This window comes from Suncus etruscus, chromosome 4 (assembly GCF_024139225.1).
Source record: "Suncus etruscus isolate mSunEtr1 chromosome 4, mSunEtr1.pri.cur, whole genome shotgun sequence".
Classification (NCBI taxonomy): domain Eukaryota; kingdom Metazoa; phylum Chordata; class Mammalia; order Eulipotyphla; family Soricidae; genus Suncus; species Suncus etruscus.
Window position 1 is genome coordinate 111,317,007 of NC_064851.1, and position 18,583 is coordinate 111,335,589.

General features: G+C 34.2%; 1 protein-coding gene across 1 annotated transcript in view; it reads left to right on the forward strand.

Moving 5' to 3' along the window:
• The first annotated feature begins 582 nt into the window (after window positions 1–582).
• The window catches only part of ASB5 (ankyrin repeat and SOCS box containing 5), a 53,086-nt gene continuing 35,085 nt past the window's right edge, over window positions 583–18,583 (forward strand). The window contains exon 1 of the mRNA XM_049771305.1: window positions 583–778. Within this exon, the coding sequence (XP_049627262.1) occupies window positions 583–778 (196 nt within the window). The remainder of the gene's footprint in view (window positions 779–18,583) is intronic.

Below are 18,583 nucleotides of genomic sequence, written 5' to 3' on the forward strand. Positions count from 1 at the left end.
GTGTAAGGCAAATGATCTTCCCATTGTGCTATGGCTCTGGTCCCTCTTTATTAATTTTCTTCTGAAAGCTTCATAATTGACTAATTTGAGAAGTAATCACTGAGCCATCAACTCATTGACATTTGATGATTGTCTACAGATATTACCCTTTTAAAGGTTTGAATACTTGGACTTGAATTTTCGTTTGCTACTATGCGTTTCATTTACATGAATAACAGAAGGCTTATCAACAGTCTTCCAAATGTTTAAAATCACATAGATAGTGAATGTTAAAGGTCTGTTTATACAATTTTTCTCTCCAGGATTTGGAAATTCAGAAAGAGATACTTTGTATTGAGGATGGAAAGTCAGGAGTTTTGCAAACAGGGCACATGCTGTGTGGAGTTACTTCCCCAGATTAGTGGCAGGCCAATAGGAGGGTGCCAAGGACTTTTATGGACTGTATAAATACCCCAAGCTGGAGGCATTGCTACCAGCTGATATTTCCTGCACGGAGGACCAGCTGTTCAAAAGCATCTTGGATCAGAGACAAGCGAATCTGAGACTTGGAGCTCCCAGGCCGGGCCAAGTTGTCCTGCAACAATGTCGGTGTTTGAAGAAACCCGGCCCTTTGCTCAGCAGTTATCCAATGTCTACTTTACAATACTTTCACTTTTTTGTTTTAAGCTTTTTGTGAAAATCAGTCTGGCCATCCTTAGCCATTTCTATATTGTGAAAGGCAACCGCAAGGAAGCGGCTCGGATAGCGGCAGAATTTTACGCAGGACCCCAAGGACAAGGTATGTTTGCAGCCACCTTCTCTGTGTTCGCTTGGAGTTGAATGAATTCCCCTTTGATTGTTTCCCAGTTAGAAAAAACACAGCCTAAGTTTCCCTTAGAGGCAGCTTCAAAGTGACTAGTTTGTCCATTTCTTCTAACCAGAAATATGGGCCAACTCACCAGAAAACGACTTTGTTGTGTTAGTGCCTGGATTAACAGAAGTCAAAGTATCATTACAGAAATAGATGATGAAAGCAACGAAATATATTCTGACATAAATAATTACTATGAAGCTTAAAACTTATCATTTGCCAGGTTGTAGTTTTAGATGCTTCAAATACTGATCATACTTGAATTGTCCTCTGACATGAGCCTGAACTTTTTATGTTGTTGGGTAATTTTTTTCTAATGAAATTTTTAGCTTTTGTTATTAAAGTTTACATAGAAGTTCTATTCATACGTCCAACTTTTTACTTTACTAAAATTTTAACCACTTGGTTATAAATAAAATAAAGTACAAGATGGCAAAGTTAAATATTAATTACATGTTTTCCAAATGCAATTGTTGCTTTGTTTCAACTAATAAAAACGAACTGGTTCTAATCATAGAAACAGAGAGCCAATGAGAAAAATTTAATTTTAACATTGCTGTTAAACTTGAAAAGTTTCTAGTATTCTTTGTGCCAATATTCTGAACATTAAAAAAATTCTGTTAGAGGTCGGAGAGATAGCACAGTGGTAGGGCATTTGCCTTGCATGCAGCCAACCCTTGACGGACTTCGGTTCAATTCCCAGGATCCCATATGGTCTCCCGAGCCTGCCATGAGCAATTTCTGAGCACAGAGCCAGAAGTAACCCCTGAGCGCTACTGAGTGTGATTCCCCCCAAATTCTTTTAGTGGCCTTCTGGGTGGCTTTTAAATACTTATTATTTTTTCATTAATTTATAATTTGAAAATAAGCAGTGAAGTGTGTACTTTTAGATTACCAAGTATCTCTTGAGTAACATAAAATCAAAATTTTATTATAACAGAATTAGCTAATGTAGGTTGAAAAATGAAGCACATAGAATTAAATTTGTAAAAACGCATTTCCCTACATTTTTTCAATCTATAGAATAAATCATGTTTAAATCTTGATTACTTGCAAAGTGAAGAATATGCATACTCATTTAAAGTAAGGAAAGTCTAAATGCCAGTTTGAAACTCTTCCATGGGAACATGGTACCCGGAGGAAAGAAGCATTTAGTCCTTAGGTCACCAGCTCTTTCAGAACAGATATAACTGTGTCAATATATTCTTCATGGTAAAAATTTTAGTTTGGGGGGAATAAAAATTTTATTTTGAAAGTGAAAAATTTGATTTACAAAAAACAAACATAGGACACTTATTTTATAAACAGATAATTAATATATATTAATAGATGATTAAATTAATTTTCCAGGCAGGATATAGATTTTAATTTTTCAATCTCATCTTGTTTGTATATCATGAAAATTACTAAACATTTTGTAATATTGGCCTCAAAGAAGAAACTTGTGTGTGTGTTTGTGTGTGTGTGTGTGTGTGTGTTGGCAAGTCTGTTAAAGGAATCTATGGCATTTGGAAACCTGTATACATATTTACAAATTAAAAAACCATTTATATCCTTCTTCACTTTATCTATGTATTTATGCTGGTAAATAGCCAGAACATAAGAAGTAGTTTCCATGAGTCAATCTTCTTTTCATATTTGTGCTGTGATTATACAAAGATCCACAATTCATATCTTAAAAGGAAAGAAAAAAATTAGCAGCAAGTAATGGAAAGACTTCTCCTGGACTATAATATGGGAACGAAAAGTCTTTCAAAGCTTTGTCTTGTGTTTTTTTTTAAGGTTAAAACTATTTGACAAAGTTGTCCCCTTTTCATTTTTGATCATATATGAGATAGTAGTATAAATTATTACAAGTTTTATTCAGAGAGAATATAGTCTCACTTTAAATTAGGATGACTAACTAGATATTAAAAATATTATTGTTAATCTGTCTTTGAGAGGTCATCCTTTCCTACTTGAAAAAAATTCCATTCTCTATTTTAACATGAATTTTATTTTAATTAATATAGTTAAACTATTTAAATTGTGTATAAATTTTTTGTCCGTAGTTAAAAGGCTTAAATATTTTTCTTTACTCTAACAATTTACTTCTTCTAAAGAAAGATTATCACCTTCTTTCCTCTTTGAACTATGTTTCTGCTTGCAACGTTTCTGAAGAAGAGTTGCCAGATTCTCTGAAATATGAGACGATGTATGCATTTTTATGCATTTCATAATGACTGTGGATATACCTTGTTAATAACATTCTGTATGTTCTCTTCCTGAGCAGTAATACTTTTTAATAAAATAATGAAGATTGTGTCTTCCTTAGATACCATCATAAATCAATTTTTTTATTAGATAAACATGAGGAGCATTTTTAAAAGTTCTTTCCAGTAATATCAAGTTACAATTTTACAACAAAAATGTTGGAAACCTAAATAGAAACTAGAATAGCTTAACAGGATTTCCTGTCTTTACCTTTTAACTCTCTCATTAACATTACCAATCTTCCTTTTCATTTTTTGTACCCATCATTGATCAGCTGCATCATTCTGTTGAAGGCATCTTTTCTTCATATTCTCCTGCTTTATACTTTCTGGAACATTCTTGCTATTAAATGTGCTGATACCATCTCTAGATATCAGTGATCTGGTCTATTTTTAGAGGTAGTTCTAGGCTATGAGATTGACAGTGAAGACTGACAAAAATTGAAAGATTTTTTTGTTCAACTGTTAATATCAGACAATGCAGAGTGAGTGAAATTGTGCATGGAGTATATTGATTGTATAAAATCATGCCCAGGCCTAGACTACTAACAAGGACACTGAAGAGGCTAACACTGTCTTCTGTTTAGAGTAATACTTTACAAGTTCTTTGTTCGTTTGCTTTTTTGTTTTTTATTATTTGTTTGTTTGGGGGCCACACCCGTTAACGCTCAGAAATCACTCCTGGCTTGTGGGAACTATATGGGATGCTGGGGGATCAAACCGTGGTCTGTCCTAGGCTAGTGTGGGCAAGGCTTGCGCCACCGCTCTGGCCCAGATCTTAACAAGTTTTATCTTGTGCTCTGAAGACCATTCAATAATTTTACTACCAAGTAAAGAGCAGTGTACACAAACCAGTCTTTTTCTTGTTTTAAGCACACTTGAAACTAAAATATTGGAAAAGCTGTATTAAAAGGAGGAAAACATATTGGCCTCACTGTAGTTTATATTCCAATTGAAGAAGTTGCATTCATAATAAAATATAATAATATTATATATTAATTTCTTCTATATAATATATGATAATAACATTATATATTATATTTTAATATATAACAATATCTTACAGAGCGACTAAATACCATATGAGTTTGAAGAATGGAAATGTCAAATTTTAAATTTAGCTTTCTGATATATCATTGTGGAGGAAGCTAATTTTAGAAAAAAAGCAGATGTTTAGTAGTGTCTACAGATTCTTTTAAAAAAAGATTTTACTGAGTAAAAAGCCAGGAAATGGAAATATGTAATAATGGGCAGATATGAAAAATGTTTAATGTTGGGGCTGGAGTGATAGCACAGGAGGTTGGGCATTTGCCTCATTGCAGTTTACCAGGGTTTGATGCCCCACATCCCATATGGTCTCTAGAACCTGCCAAGAGTAATCTGGGTACAGAGCCAGAAGTAACTCCTGAGTGCCACTGGTGTGGCCCAGAAAAGAAAAACACACACACACCAAAAAAAGGTTGAATGGCAGTTTGTTCTTCATTTGAAAACTGTAATGTCCCCAACAGTTTTTAGTGTAAATAAAGGTATAAAAATGAGAAAATACATGGTGTATGAAATGTAAATTTAGGTTTGCTTTATATTGTATTAGATTATATATTAAGGAATATAAAAATAGCAGACCAATTTTGGGAGGTAGCTCACAGGACTAAGTGCATTTCTGGCATGCTCAGTATTCCAGGTTTGACCATGGCTCCGAATGTCCCACCAAACACTGCAAGGTATCCCACTTGTTGGTACCCAGCATCACTAGGGAGCTCCTTCCCTCCAAACACTGCAGGGTACTCTACTAGTTGATACCCAGCATCAATAGGGAGCTCATTCCCTTCAAATGATAGGGTCTTTTGGGTCAGCCAAAAGATTTAGCCACATAGGCAAGTCAGCAGTGTCCAGCCTATGCCAACCATGGGAGCTAGACCCTTAGCTGTTGATCTCAGTTGGAGAGGATGGGGTCAAATCAGGAAGAAGGGAAATTCTTTTTTTTAGGAAGTAGGAGAATTCTAAAGCAGGCAATTGAGGCATGGAATATGTTCCTTTTCTTCTGTTTTCTCTTTGTCAAGAACCCTTCTATCATTCAATGCTCCATTTGCATTTACCCACAGAAAGAGAATGCCCCAGCTAGCCTCCAGAATTATTTTAGTCCCTCTGACATCTATGGCTCTCACTGAAAATAATAATTTGCAGTGCAATATTAGTCTTTGATATTTTGTACTCTCTGAGCAGTAGACTCCCCTCTGAGATGTGAAATTGCTCCAAATGTGCTGATAGGTTAGGTTTCCAAGCCACAAAATCCATTGACCAAATTTTATACTGTGGAAAATTCACCAAGGTAATATATCTGCTCTGTGATACTACTTGAAAAATAATCTGGTGATATCTAAACATTTCAGACAGCTTTTTTTCCTGTTTGAGATTTTTGTAGAAAATTGAATGAGAATGAGAATCACCTGATCGTATTTTTATGCTTGTGATTGTATAAACTGGTTTTAGGGTCAATATTAAATATATGCTTTAAAAACATTTTTTTGATACTTTGAAAGAGAATACAAGGTAAGTATACCACAAGAAATAAAATGGTGAAAGTACCTGCCACTGTGGACAATGGTGTGATCTGGACAGGAAATGCAACTAATGAAATATACACTGTGGTAATAATTTTTGATGTATTAATGAAGTACAACCTAGGTTTAAAAATTACATAATCAGGGAGCCAGAGCTATAGCGCCTCGGTTAGCCTTGTACGAGGCTGACCTAGGATGGACCTTGGTTCGATCCCCGGTGTCCCATATGGTCCCACTAGCCAGGTAGGATTTCTGAGCACATAGCCAGGCGTAACCCCTGAGCGTCACCGGGTGTGGCCCAAAAACAAACAAACAAAAACATTACACGATGAGTTTAGCTTTGCTGCAGTTTTCAGCAATAGAAGCAATATGTTCATTATACTGATTCCATGGAGTTAACTTGTCTTATCTAGTATTTGCTGTTGCTTGTTGATTTCTCTGGGTTAGTGATATTAGCAACATTTTTCAAAATCTCAATGAAATGAAATCTCAATGAAATGTAATTAAAACATTCGAGAGACAGTTCTGTGGGATTAATCCTTCAATAGTATTTATTAATGTATTGAAATATCCTAAAACTGTGACAATTCTTGAGCACATTTTTAATAATTAAATGAAAGAATTCTCTACAAGAGTAACTAGAACTGTTCTTTAGTGTCAAATAAGTATCTATCAAAAGTGTTGCAATCTTTTTTTAAAAATTTAAGCTCTTGGGGCCAGTGAGGTGGCACTAGAGGTAAGGTGTCTGCCTTGCAAGCGCTAGCCAAGGAAGGACTGGGGTTCGATCCCCTGGCGTCCCATATGGTCCCCCCAAGCCAGGGGCAATTTCTGAGCGCTTAGCCAGAAGTAACCGCTCAGCATCAAACGGTGTGGCCCCAAAAAACAAAAAACAAAAAAAAAAAAAAAAAAGAAAAAAGAAAAAAATTTAAGCTCTTACTTTTTTAATAGAAATTCCAAGGCAGAGGGCCAGAGCAATAGCACAGCAGGTAGTATGTTTGCTTTGCATGCAGCTGACCCATGTTTAATCCCTGGCATCCCATATGGTCTTCTGACTGCCAGGAATGAGTTCTGAGTGCAGAGCCAGGAGTAACCCCTGAGGCACTTTCAAAAAATAGATTATTTTAATACTGTGAATTACAAATAGTCTGGAAAGGACAGGTTTGAATAAGATTAACATTTTTTTTGTTTTTTCGGGCCACACCCATTTGATGCTCAGGGGTTACTCCTGGCTAAGAGCTCAGAAATTGCCCCTGGTCTGGGGGGACCATATGGGACTCCGGGGGATAGAACCTTGGTCCTGATCCTTGGCTAGTGCTTGCAAGGCAGACACCTTACCTCTAGCACCACCTCGCCAGCCCCAAGATTTACATATTTTAACATGTTAATGTTTTTTCTTATTCCCTTTTTATGGGGATAAGTAAATGGTATCAATGGTATCAAAACTTGAGGGATTCCATTTTCCTAGGAATAGTATTTTCATACCTTTCTATTCTTCTCTTCCTTATTTTAAAAATCACTCACTCAACTCTTTGCTTACATATTTGTTACAATGTCTGTATTTTTATTTCTCATATCACCATGCTAGAAATAAGGAGGAAAATATAAAAAATATTTACTAAAATTGGTATGGTCTAGTGGGAGATACAAAATAATTTAGAACACTGTAAATGCTTTTTTGTAGTATTAAAGAAGTAGCTATGGGAGCACAAATATGAGCATATAGAATTAGAAATAATCTTTTCCTGAAATGTGTCAGTTAAATAAAAGCTATACTAACAAAACAGATATATCACCCATAATTGTCTCTGTACCCTATTCATACAGCTCAAAAGCTTCCTAGTTTTTTCTCACTATTACCATTTTTACTTATCAGCCTTTTGTTATTACTAATGTTATTTATAAGTTGTGTATTTCTACCTAGCTTCTGGCCTTAAATCTTGGGGTTTTGTTGTTAAAAATTGATTTTTAGAAAAAATAATTATGTTTATTTATGTTGACTTACAAAACTTTTGAAAAATGACAAACATCTGGCTGAATATTTTAGAATAAATTCTGTAGAGTTTGATAGAGTATTGTTGTAGTTAAGTTAAAATTTTAAATACAGTAAAATTATAAAGAATGAAAGCAATTCTTAAATATAAGTTATTTGCAAGTGGTGAATTTATTTTTATTAATAATCAAATAATTTAAGATTTTGGGGATGCTCTTGACTATACTCAGGGTTTATCCCTGGCTCTGAATTCAGGGGCCATGATTGGCAGAATTCAGAAGACCATATATGATACTGGAAATCCCACTTCAGTCAGCTACATTCAGGGCCTTACCTGTTGTACTATTTTTAAATTGAGTTTTGAAGTTAATCCAATTCAATATATAGTTGCATATCTACTATATTACTGACATTTATGAACTACTCTTAGATGATTAAAATATACATATATCTACATGTCTGCATGGATGTATATATTTATATACTTATATGTTATACTATATACAGCATATGATTTGTTTTTGCATGAAAGGAGGACTGAATGAGAGGAGTCAAAACTGTGATGCAATCAAATCAAACAAATTAAATAGAAAATCGCAATGTGCTTAATAGAGAACAGTTACGTTTTGCAATAATTCTAAGCAATCTATTGAGAATTATCAGACACTTTATAGAGAAGGCAAGTTTTAAGGTAATACTTCAAAAGCAGATCCTAAAAACTTTTATGATATAAAAGTATAGATAAAACTTAAATATGAAGAAAAAAAAGGTATACATTTTAGAATATAAAGCCAGCCAGGACTGATTTATCTGTGGAAATTTAAAGTATAAAAGTTAATTAACATTACATAGTTAGATAAGTGGTTAATGCCAATGAGAAAATTAAGTACACATATTCTCAAATGATACATCCTACAGTAAAAACAAACAGTTGTTTTGAGAGTTTTTTTAAATTCAGTTTTTGCCTTGTTCAGCTTTTTAAAACATCATTAATTCATGATGGAAATAATTCTATCATAAGGATTTTGTAGCATCCTCCATGTAAAGGACTCCAGCCATAGTATGTATTTCATTAATTACATTTCAGGGAAAGTATTACACCCCCTTAACATTTACCCAATAAGGCACATTCTCAGAGTGATTCAATGAAAATTTCCATAGTTCTCCCCTCAAAATTAGAACATCTTATTTCCTAGTTCCCAAAGGAGAGATCAGATTATCATGTCAGAGATAATATTTGCAATTCTTCTTCCTCCAAATCACTTTCAGATGTTCGACAATAAAGGAAAAAAATTAGAGGAGAGAGAAGGAAGAAAATTTTCTTTAGAATATGCAAAACCATAGACATGTCTGCTCATCATTTGCTTATAGAATAAAATGTTCTTTTTAGTTTTATCTCCTCAGTACTTCAAGCAGTACTTTAACATTTTATGCTGAAAATTTCTGGGAAAAAAAATCAGATCTTGGGGCTGGAGCAGTAGGGCTTTTACCTTGCATGCAGCCAATCTAGGACAGATCTTGGTTTGATGCCCCAGCATCCCATATGGTTCCCTGAGCCAGGAGTGATTTCTTAGTGCTTAGTCAGGAGTAACCCCTGAGTGCCACAAGGTGTGGCCCAAAAAGCAAATAAAAAAGAAAAAATATTAGATCTTGGAGGGAGAACTTTAATGTATCTTATATATTGGTCAATTATTCACCCTTCTAGGTGACTAGTCTATGATTGTCTATCATGTAAAATCTGAGTGGAAGCTGACAATTTAGTAGAATTATTTTGATCAACATTAAAATTATTTATTGGTTGGTATGAAACAAATTATTTAAAAATTGCTCTTCTTATTATGATATAGATATGATAGACTATATGATACATTGTCTATAAATAAAAATTATAAAAATTGCTCTTCTGAGCCAATTTAGGCCATATTATAAAGACCTTGACAATTTGAGAGAAAATGAGATAAGAGTAGTAGTAGAGCAAGTGAGGTACTTTTCTCTCCCAGTAAAATCATTCCCTGGCATCCCATATAGTCCCCCAATACCACCAGGAAGGATTCCTGAGTACCACTGGGTATATCTTCAAAACAAAGCAAAACAAATGTTAAGAGAACAATGTTTCCATGAGCCTTTTTCCTTTTTTATTCAGGACAGCTCTACCTTCATGGAACTTAAGAAGTTAGAGTTTATAAGAAATTATTTTCAAAAAAATAAAAAATAAAAAAGGATAAAATGGGGCGGGAGCGATAGCACAGCGGTAGAGCGTTTGCCTTGCACGTGGCGGACCCAGGACAGACCGCGGTTTGATCCTCCGGAGTACCATATGGTCCCCCAAGCCAGGAGCAATTTCTGAGTGCATATCCAGGAGTAACTCCTGAGCGTCACAGAGTGTGTCCTACACACACACATACACAAAACAAGAGGATAACATCATGAATGAAACTCAATTTTTCAAGTTTAAAATATTGAGTCATTTGTATGCATGTTTAATTAAAAACATAAAAGTCCCATCAAATCTCACAACATAATATCCTTTCAACATTCTTTTCAATTGAGTAGAAGAGCAATAAACATGTTGGTTCTACCAGGGATATGTATAACTATATGAAATTATGTCAGGGATGGGTCTAACTATGTGAATTTGTGTGAAGACATCTTGACTTCCTTAAGGCAATTAAAATTTCCCGGTCATAATTATCCCCTGAGCAAAACAAAAACATTCAGAAGTGCAGGTACACTTTCCAGAAGGCTTAAAGTCTTCCACTCTGGACAGGGTACAAACAAACTGAAAGAGAACACCAGAAAGTCTTTCATGTTCTTAAATAGAAACTCTGCCTGCTTTCACCTTCAAGGGTCTGTGCTTGGTTTTAGTGAAACTGGCACTGCTCTCTTTACTTTTAAAATCCATTCATTGAAAATATGCTCTTGGCCATTATAACTTACCAAGTCCCTTGTTATTATATATTGAGTCAAGTAGGCTCATACCCCAGGGTGAAAGAAAGTTATGTTCAAGATTTCTTACAATCTGATTATAGCATTGTAGTGCTACTAGATTATAGAGAAATTCTTTTATATTACATAATGCATATACTATATGAGATTATAAAACTATTATAACAAATAATATTTAAGTAGTGAATGCATTAAGTAATGACTGGTTGCCATCCCTCCTCAGTAGCTGTCCATCACATTTTTAAAAATCTGCTAAGGAGCTTTATAAGAAACTGTTTTTTTGTTTTGTTTTGTTTTGTTTTTTGACTGGTTCACTAGTGAAAGGATGATTTCCATTTTTCATTGGATGAAAACATTGGAAATTTTCAGTATTAAGTGATGCATGAGTTTTGTGTCTTTTTATCTATTTAATTTTCATTTGGGGGCCACACTTGGTGCTCAGTGCTGCTCTTGGTTCTGCTCTTGAGGATTACACCTGCTGGTTCTTGGGATACTTGATGGCATTCAGGTCTGCTGCATATAATGCAAGTGCCATACTTGCTGCACTATCAAATCCCAACTGGGGAACTGAGAAAAGGAAAGTGCTCGTCGCTTTAGTTTTGAATACACACAGAAACCTACCTATTAAGTCCAGGTTGTGTATGTATGTGTGAGGAAAATCTTTCCTTAGTGACCCTTGGAGCTAAAAGAATAATAATTAATTGAAACCTTGAGTTTTTAATTTAAATTTAAATTTAATCTTTACCCATTACTTTAAGTTCAGTTTAGTTTTTGTTTGTTTGTTTATTTTTGTTTTGTTTTGTTTTAGCTTGGTTTGGTTTTGGATCACACCCAGCAGAGTTCAGGGTACTCCTGGCTCTGAGCTCAGAAATTGCTCCTGGCAGGGTCGGGGGACCATATAAGATGCTGAGAATCCAACCACCGTCATCCTGGGTTGGCTACATGGAAAGCAAGCACCCTACCACTGTCTCTCCAGCCCTTATTACTTTTATTTTTTTTTTGTTTGTTTTTGTTTTGACCACACCCGGTGATGCTCTGAGGTTACTCCTGGCAATGCACTCAGTAATCACTCTTGGCTTGAGGAACCATATGGGACACCGGGAGATCGAACCCAGGTTCATTCTGGGTCAGCTGTGTGCAAGGCAAATGCCCTATCACTGTGCTATCCTTCTGCCCCCTACTTTTGGTTTTGATAAAATTTCTGATCTAGTTGAGGATAACATAGAGATTACATTTGTAGTTACCATTGCTGAACTCAATAAAGTAAGAGTGATTTGCATTAGGGAAAATAGCTCCTGCATTTGTCAGTATTAAATCCTAATAAATTATTGCATATCTAATTGGTGTGAAAGTGCAGGAATGAGACAAAAGGGTAATCTGCTCATTAATTTAGTATTTCAGGTTCTTGGGAACTAAAAATATATTTTTCTAAAAATAATGCTTATTTGTAACAACTGAATAACTCAATGATTGAGATTTTTACATTAATTATAAATAGTGCAAGTGAACAACCAAGATGCCCTTCAACAGATGAGTGGCTAAAAAAACTGTGGTACATATATACAATGGAATATTATGCAGCTGTCAGGAGAGATGAAGTCATGAAATTTTTCTTCATATGGATATACATGGAAACTATTATGCTGAGTGAAATAAGTCAGAGGGAGAGAGATAGACACAGAATAGTCTCACTCATCTATGGGTTTTAAGAAAAATAAAAGACGTTTTTGCAATAATTCTCTGAGACAAAAGTGAAGAGGGCTGGAAGCTCACCAGAAAGAATAATGAGTGCAGTTAGAGAAAAAACTACATTGAGAACAATGTGAATGAATGAGGAAAGTAGAAAGTCATAACAATGTGAATGAATGAGGGAAGTAGGAAGCCTGTCTAGAGTACAGGGGTGGAGTGGAGAAGAAGGAGATTTAGGATATTGATGATGGGAATGTTGCATTGGTGAAGGGGGGTGTTCTTCACATGACTGAAACCCAACTACAATCATATTTGTAATCAATGTTTTTAAATAAAGATATTAATATTTTAAAAAGTACAAGTGACCAAATGTGGTTTTATATTATAATACTTTGATTATTAAAATATTGAAATTCAAAGCATTTAAGTAGAAAAAATATTGTAATTAACTTAAAGCTCATGAGGCAAATACTTGCTAAATACTTGCTAAATACTAAATGCAAGAATACAAGTATTCTTGCTAAGTACTTAAATATGGAATTAAAATAGGACTACTGGGTAAATTGCAGTTTTCTTAGAAAAATGCCACTTAACCCTTGAATTTATACAACTGCCAGATGTATAAAGGAAAAACAGCATTCTGAATATGAGTGAGATTCAGCAAATATTTATGGAATGAATAAAATAACTTAAATAAAGATAAATGGTGCTTAAAATCACATCTTATAAGGTACAATGATTGAGCATCTAGAGATTACCTCACAAGGCTCTACCAATTTTTCACTGTGTAATCTTAAGAATAAAATTGTTTAAAGTCTTTACATCTCAATTTCTTTAACCACAAAACAGATTATCATTTTGATTTCAGAGAATTATTACAACTCCTACATATTTTTAAACTTGATTTTCCTAAATCAAGTGGCAATGTCTTTGGCATATAGTTAACACTCCATAAATGTTTATTATCATTTTTATTATAAAATCAGGACAGAACTTTGTATTATTTAGTAACATAGAAATATCAAGAAGAAAATATGGTGAGATTATAACAAATTGTGTTCATTTAGCAGTTGCTACATGTGTACCATAAATTAGAATGTATCTACAGAGCATTACCACAGAGGCATTTTAGGTAAATGGTTTCAGAACTGCATAGTTATTTTTATTTATATGTTAATTGATATACCAAATGAAGGAAGGTCTGAAAGGTTAAATCGTTATTTTTTTTCAATTAATATCTGAAAGCAATAGAATTTCAGATCCTCTGGGACTCTGTAGTTTGTTCTTAGCCAATTGCCTTTTCCTCTTTATAGTCTTCCTTCCTGAGCAAAGAAAAGACAGTGGCAAAATCAGACTCAAAATTCAACAAAATTGGGCCCTGTGTGATTCATGTGTTTTTTTTTTCCCTACTGTCCTTTCCATAGAGAATTTTAATTATTTTAAAGATATAGGCAGTTCAAAAGTTTTCAAATGGAGCGATTTTTTTTAAAACTTCAAGAAAAAATACCTGCTTATTTTATAGTGAAAACACAAGCTATTCTTTTCATTGAGATAATTAGTCTGACTTCTTCAACAGCAGCAAAAGGCAATTCTAAACCATCGCAGAGAATTACAGCAAAACAACATAGGATTTGGTGAATGTGACTAAATCATAGACACAGAGTGATGGTGCAAAGTAAATTCTAGTTCTGAGGTAGAAATTTTCTAGTACACAGAATTTTGCCCTATTCTCTCACTCCATAAAGAGAAATCTGGGTAGAAATATTGTGACAGGAATTTTATTAGGGGACGTAAAAGCAAATACCTGCGATTGATCATCCCTTAGGAAAAGCTGTTTTTTTTTTCAAGAAATTATTGTAAGTTTGTAACAGCACATTAATGATGGCATGAAACAAAAGATTTCCATTTGCTCTTTTCTGTAGGTGCTACAGAAAAAAACTGAAATTGTTTATGCTCTAACCTCCACAGCATAGAATATTAACATCTTTTGACAAATTATCTTTATTAGAAGCCTTTGCCCCTTTTTTTCTAACCTTTTCTATTAACTTAGAGCAGAGATCAAACAAACAAATTTAACATCAAAGAACTCAAACTATTTTTCCCCTCTCAAGAGGAAGGAAATAACCATTTAAAAAGTACATTAACTAGAAATAAGATATTATAATTATCCCATTAGATCATTGCAAAACTTCAAACTTTATATTTATCTACATTTTTCCTGAAGCCTATTTACAGATTTTCTAAATATCTTTCCAACAGCATCCATGGAAACTGTTCCAGTCCAGTGACTAAGTATCTATTCATAGCATAATAAATAAAAAATAATTATTTCTGTTCTTTCTTCAGTATGAGACCATTACACTGAAATATCACAGTTAGGAACAAAGCAGTGATCCAAGCAATGGACATATTACTGTTATTCAATATAAGAACTGACAGACTAGGTTCTCTGTTTTCTTTTACTTGACCTGGGAATTAACCTTAAATCAGAAGTGTTGTTTTGTGACCAAAGGTTTGTCAGAAATATAATGATAAAAAAAATCCTCAAAACAGGATGTCTTATGGAATGTACACAGACTTATGGTTTTCTTGGTAGCATAGTAGTATGTAACAAGTGCTATGTAAAGATTTCCAACAGGAAAACATCTCTGATTAAGATGCTTGTGCTAAGGTCCCAGTATATGCCCACAGGTAGAGACAAGGATAAGGAACTTTAAAAAGAGTCCAAGATTTGACTCAGGCCCATAAGAGGAATAGGGAATGTTGGAACTTGATTTCTGAACAAGGAGGGATGCCATTTTGTAAAGGTCACATGGCTGGTTTTTTCTCAAGTTCTGAGTAGGGAGAGATGCATTTTTGTAAGAGCCACATGATGTAGGTCTTCACAAGCCTATTTCCATAGACATCACCTCAAGCTACCTGGCCATACCAGGTAGCCTATCAAAAAAAGAAAAGTAACAGTAGGAAGGTATCCCTAGATGACAGCCAATCATTTTAAAGATCATCTAAAATCTGGAACTTCCCTTTATCCCTTCCCTAAATAATCTTCCTCATGACCTTAGGTGGGGCTCATCTCCTTTGGGAGATGACCCTGGCTAGCCAGTGTGGGGGCCTTTTAGGCAGACAGATTAAAGTATTAAACTTAAAAAAAATTATTTTTTAAGGGTAGTCAAATCTAGCTTAGTATTTCATAGATTCTTTTGGAATAATTGTGACAATATTGTACAAATGATCAAATTTTTTTCTATGATGGAATATTGAATCATAATCTTCTAAAAGAAATTTTATTTTACAGAATAGTTCAATATTCAGTGTTTTTAAGTGTATCTGTAAAGCCTAATAAATGCCTTTATATATGAATACGTATATTTATATATCAGAACCTATGTGCATTTGTACGTCATACATTAGGAATAAAACATCTATTTTAAATATTGAATTTTTCATTTAGTATTTAACCATTATAGTTAAATGGAAATAAGCAGTATGTGTTTTATAGGCATGGTCTACAGTTCTTCAATGGTGGAGCATCTGTCTTACTTTTTTATTAAACCTTACATAACCCAATATTGCAGAAGGAGGAGAAGGCAGGAAAGAGGAGAAGTCAATATTATCTTCAATAGAAAGTGAATTCCTGTTCCTCCAAGGGGACTGACTAGGGATGGGAAGGGTATCTTAGACTTTTTTTTTTCTAGTCATTGATTTGACTTGACTTAATACACAGTCATGTTTTTATTAAATTTCACAATCTCATTATTATCATACCAACTCTCTACATAGATGAAGTTATGCTTCTTTTGCCATGAAGGAGTAAAAGCTTTAAAAAATAGCAAAGAGTTTGCTGGTATTTATTGATATCAGAGAGTCTTCTTTTTATTACCTAAAATTGCTTCTAATGTCAGCATTTGTAGGATGTTTTGCTTTGATTTACATTATGTAACAGGCACCTCCTTTATCTAGAACTATATGGGCTGGGAGAATGTCTCTTGGAGCCTTTGTAGTAATCTAAGCCAGACAACACAGGTGTATATAATACTTAATATGTTGCTTTTGTTCCATGCATATGATATCATAAACAAATTGAACACAGAGGAAAGACATATCCTTAAGGTGTTCATAGCTTGCAAATCTGGTAAAAAAAAAAAAAAGAGAGACTCAGATCACCTTCATAGCTAAGAAAATGTCTCTTAGTATCTATGTATGGTAGATATTAGGAGATACTAAATATCTACTAAGTAGGTCTTAGTAGATACTAGGAGATACTAAGCATTCAAAGAACCACAGAATTATAAGAAAGAAGGTGGAAATAAAGAAAGAAGAAAAGAAGAGACTCAAATGTAGGTATGAAAACTCAAATGTTTATTGACACTTTCAACCCTTGTTCAGAATACCTGGAATTCAACAGCTGACTTCACCTAGTGTTGTAGGCCATATGATGTTGAAAATATCATAATGAACAGATCCTGGGAGTTAATTCTTAGGAATCAAGTAAAGACAAAAAACAAAAACAATACAGAATTTAAATCTATAAATAATGCATTGTATTTGTAATCACTTACTTGAATTTAAAATTAAATATCAGTTACTTATTAACATATTCAAGCTTCATCTCATTTTTATTTGGAGGACTACCTGTTTGTGTGAGGCAAGCTACTTGTGATTTATTTTATTTTTAATTTTATTGTAATTTTATTTTTAAAAAATTTTAAGAGCATACTTTTTTCAGTAACTTAAATTTTCTAAACCAATTTTCAAATATTAAATGTTTATCTTGGTCCATGTAAAATTGAATACTCCATATACTTCAAAATAACTATTTTTTATTTTATGTATATATGTATATGTATATATATATATATATATATATATATATATATATATATATATATATATATATATATATAATCCTTCACCAGTGCAACATTCCCATGACCAATATCCCAAGTGTCCTTCTCCCCACCCCACCCCCAGCCTGTACTCTAGACAGGCTTTCTACTTCCCTCATTCAGTCACATTTTGTTATGATAGTTCTCAGTGTAATTATTTCTGTGACTGCACTAATCAAAATAATTATTGAAAACAAAAATCAACACACTAACTGATATCAGAGCTAGAACTGACAGAAGAGAGTTCTTTTTATCTAAAGTACATCAGTAAATGTTCAGGTCACAAAAAAGTATATCAAAACTTGTAACTGATATAAAATTTAGAAACAATGCTGGCTGAAAACAATCCTGAATTTCAGTTTCATACCTTTTTTATTTTTTGGGTCACACCTGGTGATGCTCAGAATTCACTCCTGATTTGGAGGACCATATGGGATGCAGGGGATCAAACCGCATTCTGTCCTGGGTCAGCCACTTGCAAGGCAAATGCCCTACTGCTGTGCCATTGCTCCGGCCCCTCAGTTTCATACTTTTTAAAATTACTATGGATACTATGACTAAGTCCCCAAGTTCTTTAGACTCTTATAGTAGCAAACAAATAGGAGTGTTATATATATTAAAAAGCAAGAGATGGGACGGAGTGATAGTAAGTACAGTGAGGAAAGCACTTACCTTGCATATAGTCAACCTACATTTGATCCCCAGCACCTCATAGATATGTAGAGTTCTGCAGGAGTGCTCCATGAGCATAGAGCCAGTAATAAACACTGAGATCCATCAGGTGTGCCCCCCCCCAAAAAAAGTAGAGAAAGCATAATGAATAAATACATATTGTGCGTTTGTCTTTTATCATAAATAAGTCGCTAGAAGATTATTCTGTGTGGAATGATTTGCCGATTTTCAAGATCTCTCAATGGTACTTGATACCAGGGAAAGTTATTGGCTACCTACCTCTGTGTTTGGTGGAAATTGAACAGGACAATACTAGCTTTGCCATACCTTGATGCCATTGTATACGTGATGCCACTTTTGCTCTAAAGCAGAAGTTAAGAGCAGCACACTGCAACTCATAACCCTCTCTAGCTTTCTGTTCCTGAGATGTACATCTGCTAGTTAAGTCAACAGGCTGAAACACATGTCCCTGGCTCTCTCTTTATTCTTCTTGAAAAGTATGAAGCACCCTCACACTGCCACTCCTTGACCTTCTACAAGCACCTGGTTCGGGTTGGAACTATGGGGAAAAGGACAATCTTCAATTTTTTCTATTAAATCTTGTTCCCTGTTCTTGTCAGATTTTTATCCCAGATGCTTTCTCTCATCCTTATACTAGAAACACAAGTAACTGGTTTTATTCCTTGGATTGGTGGCCCTTTTTGAATTTCAGGCAGTCCATTGGAGATTGAATATTG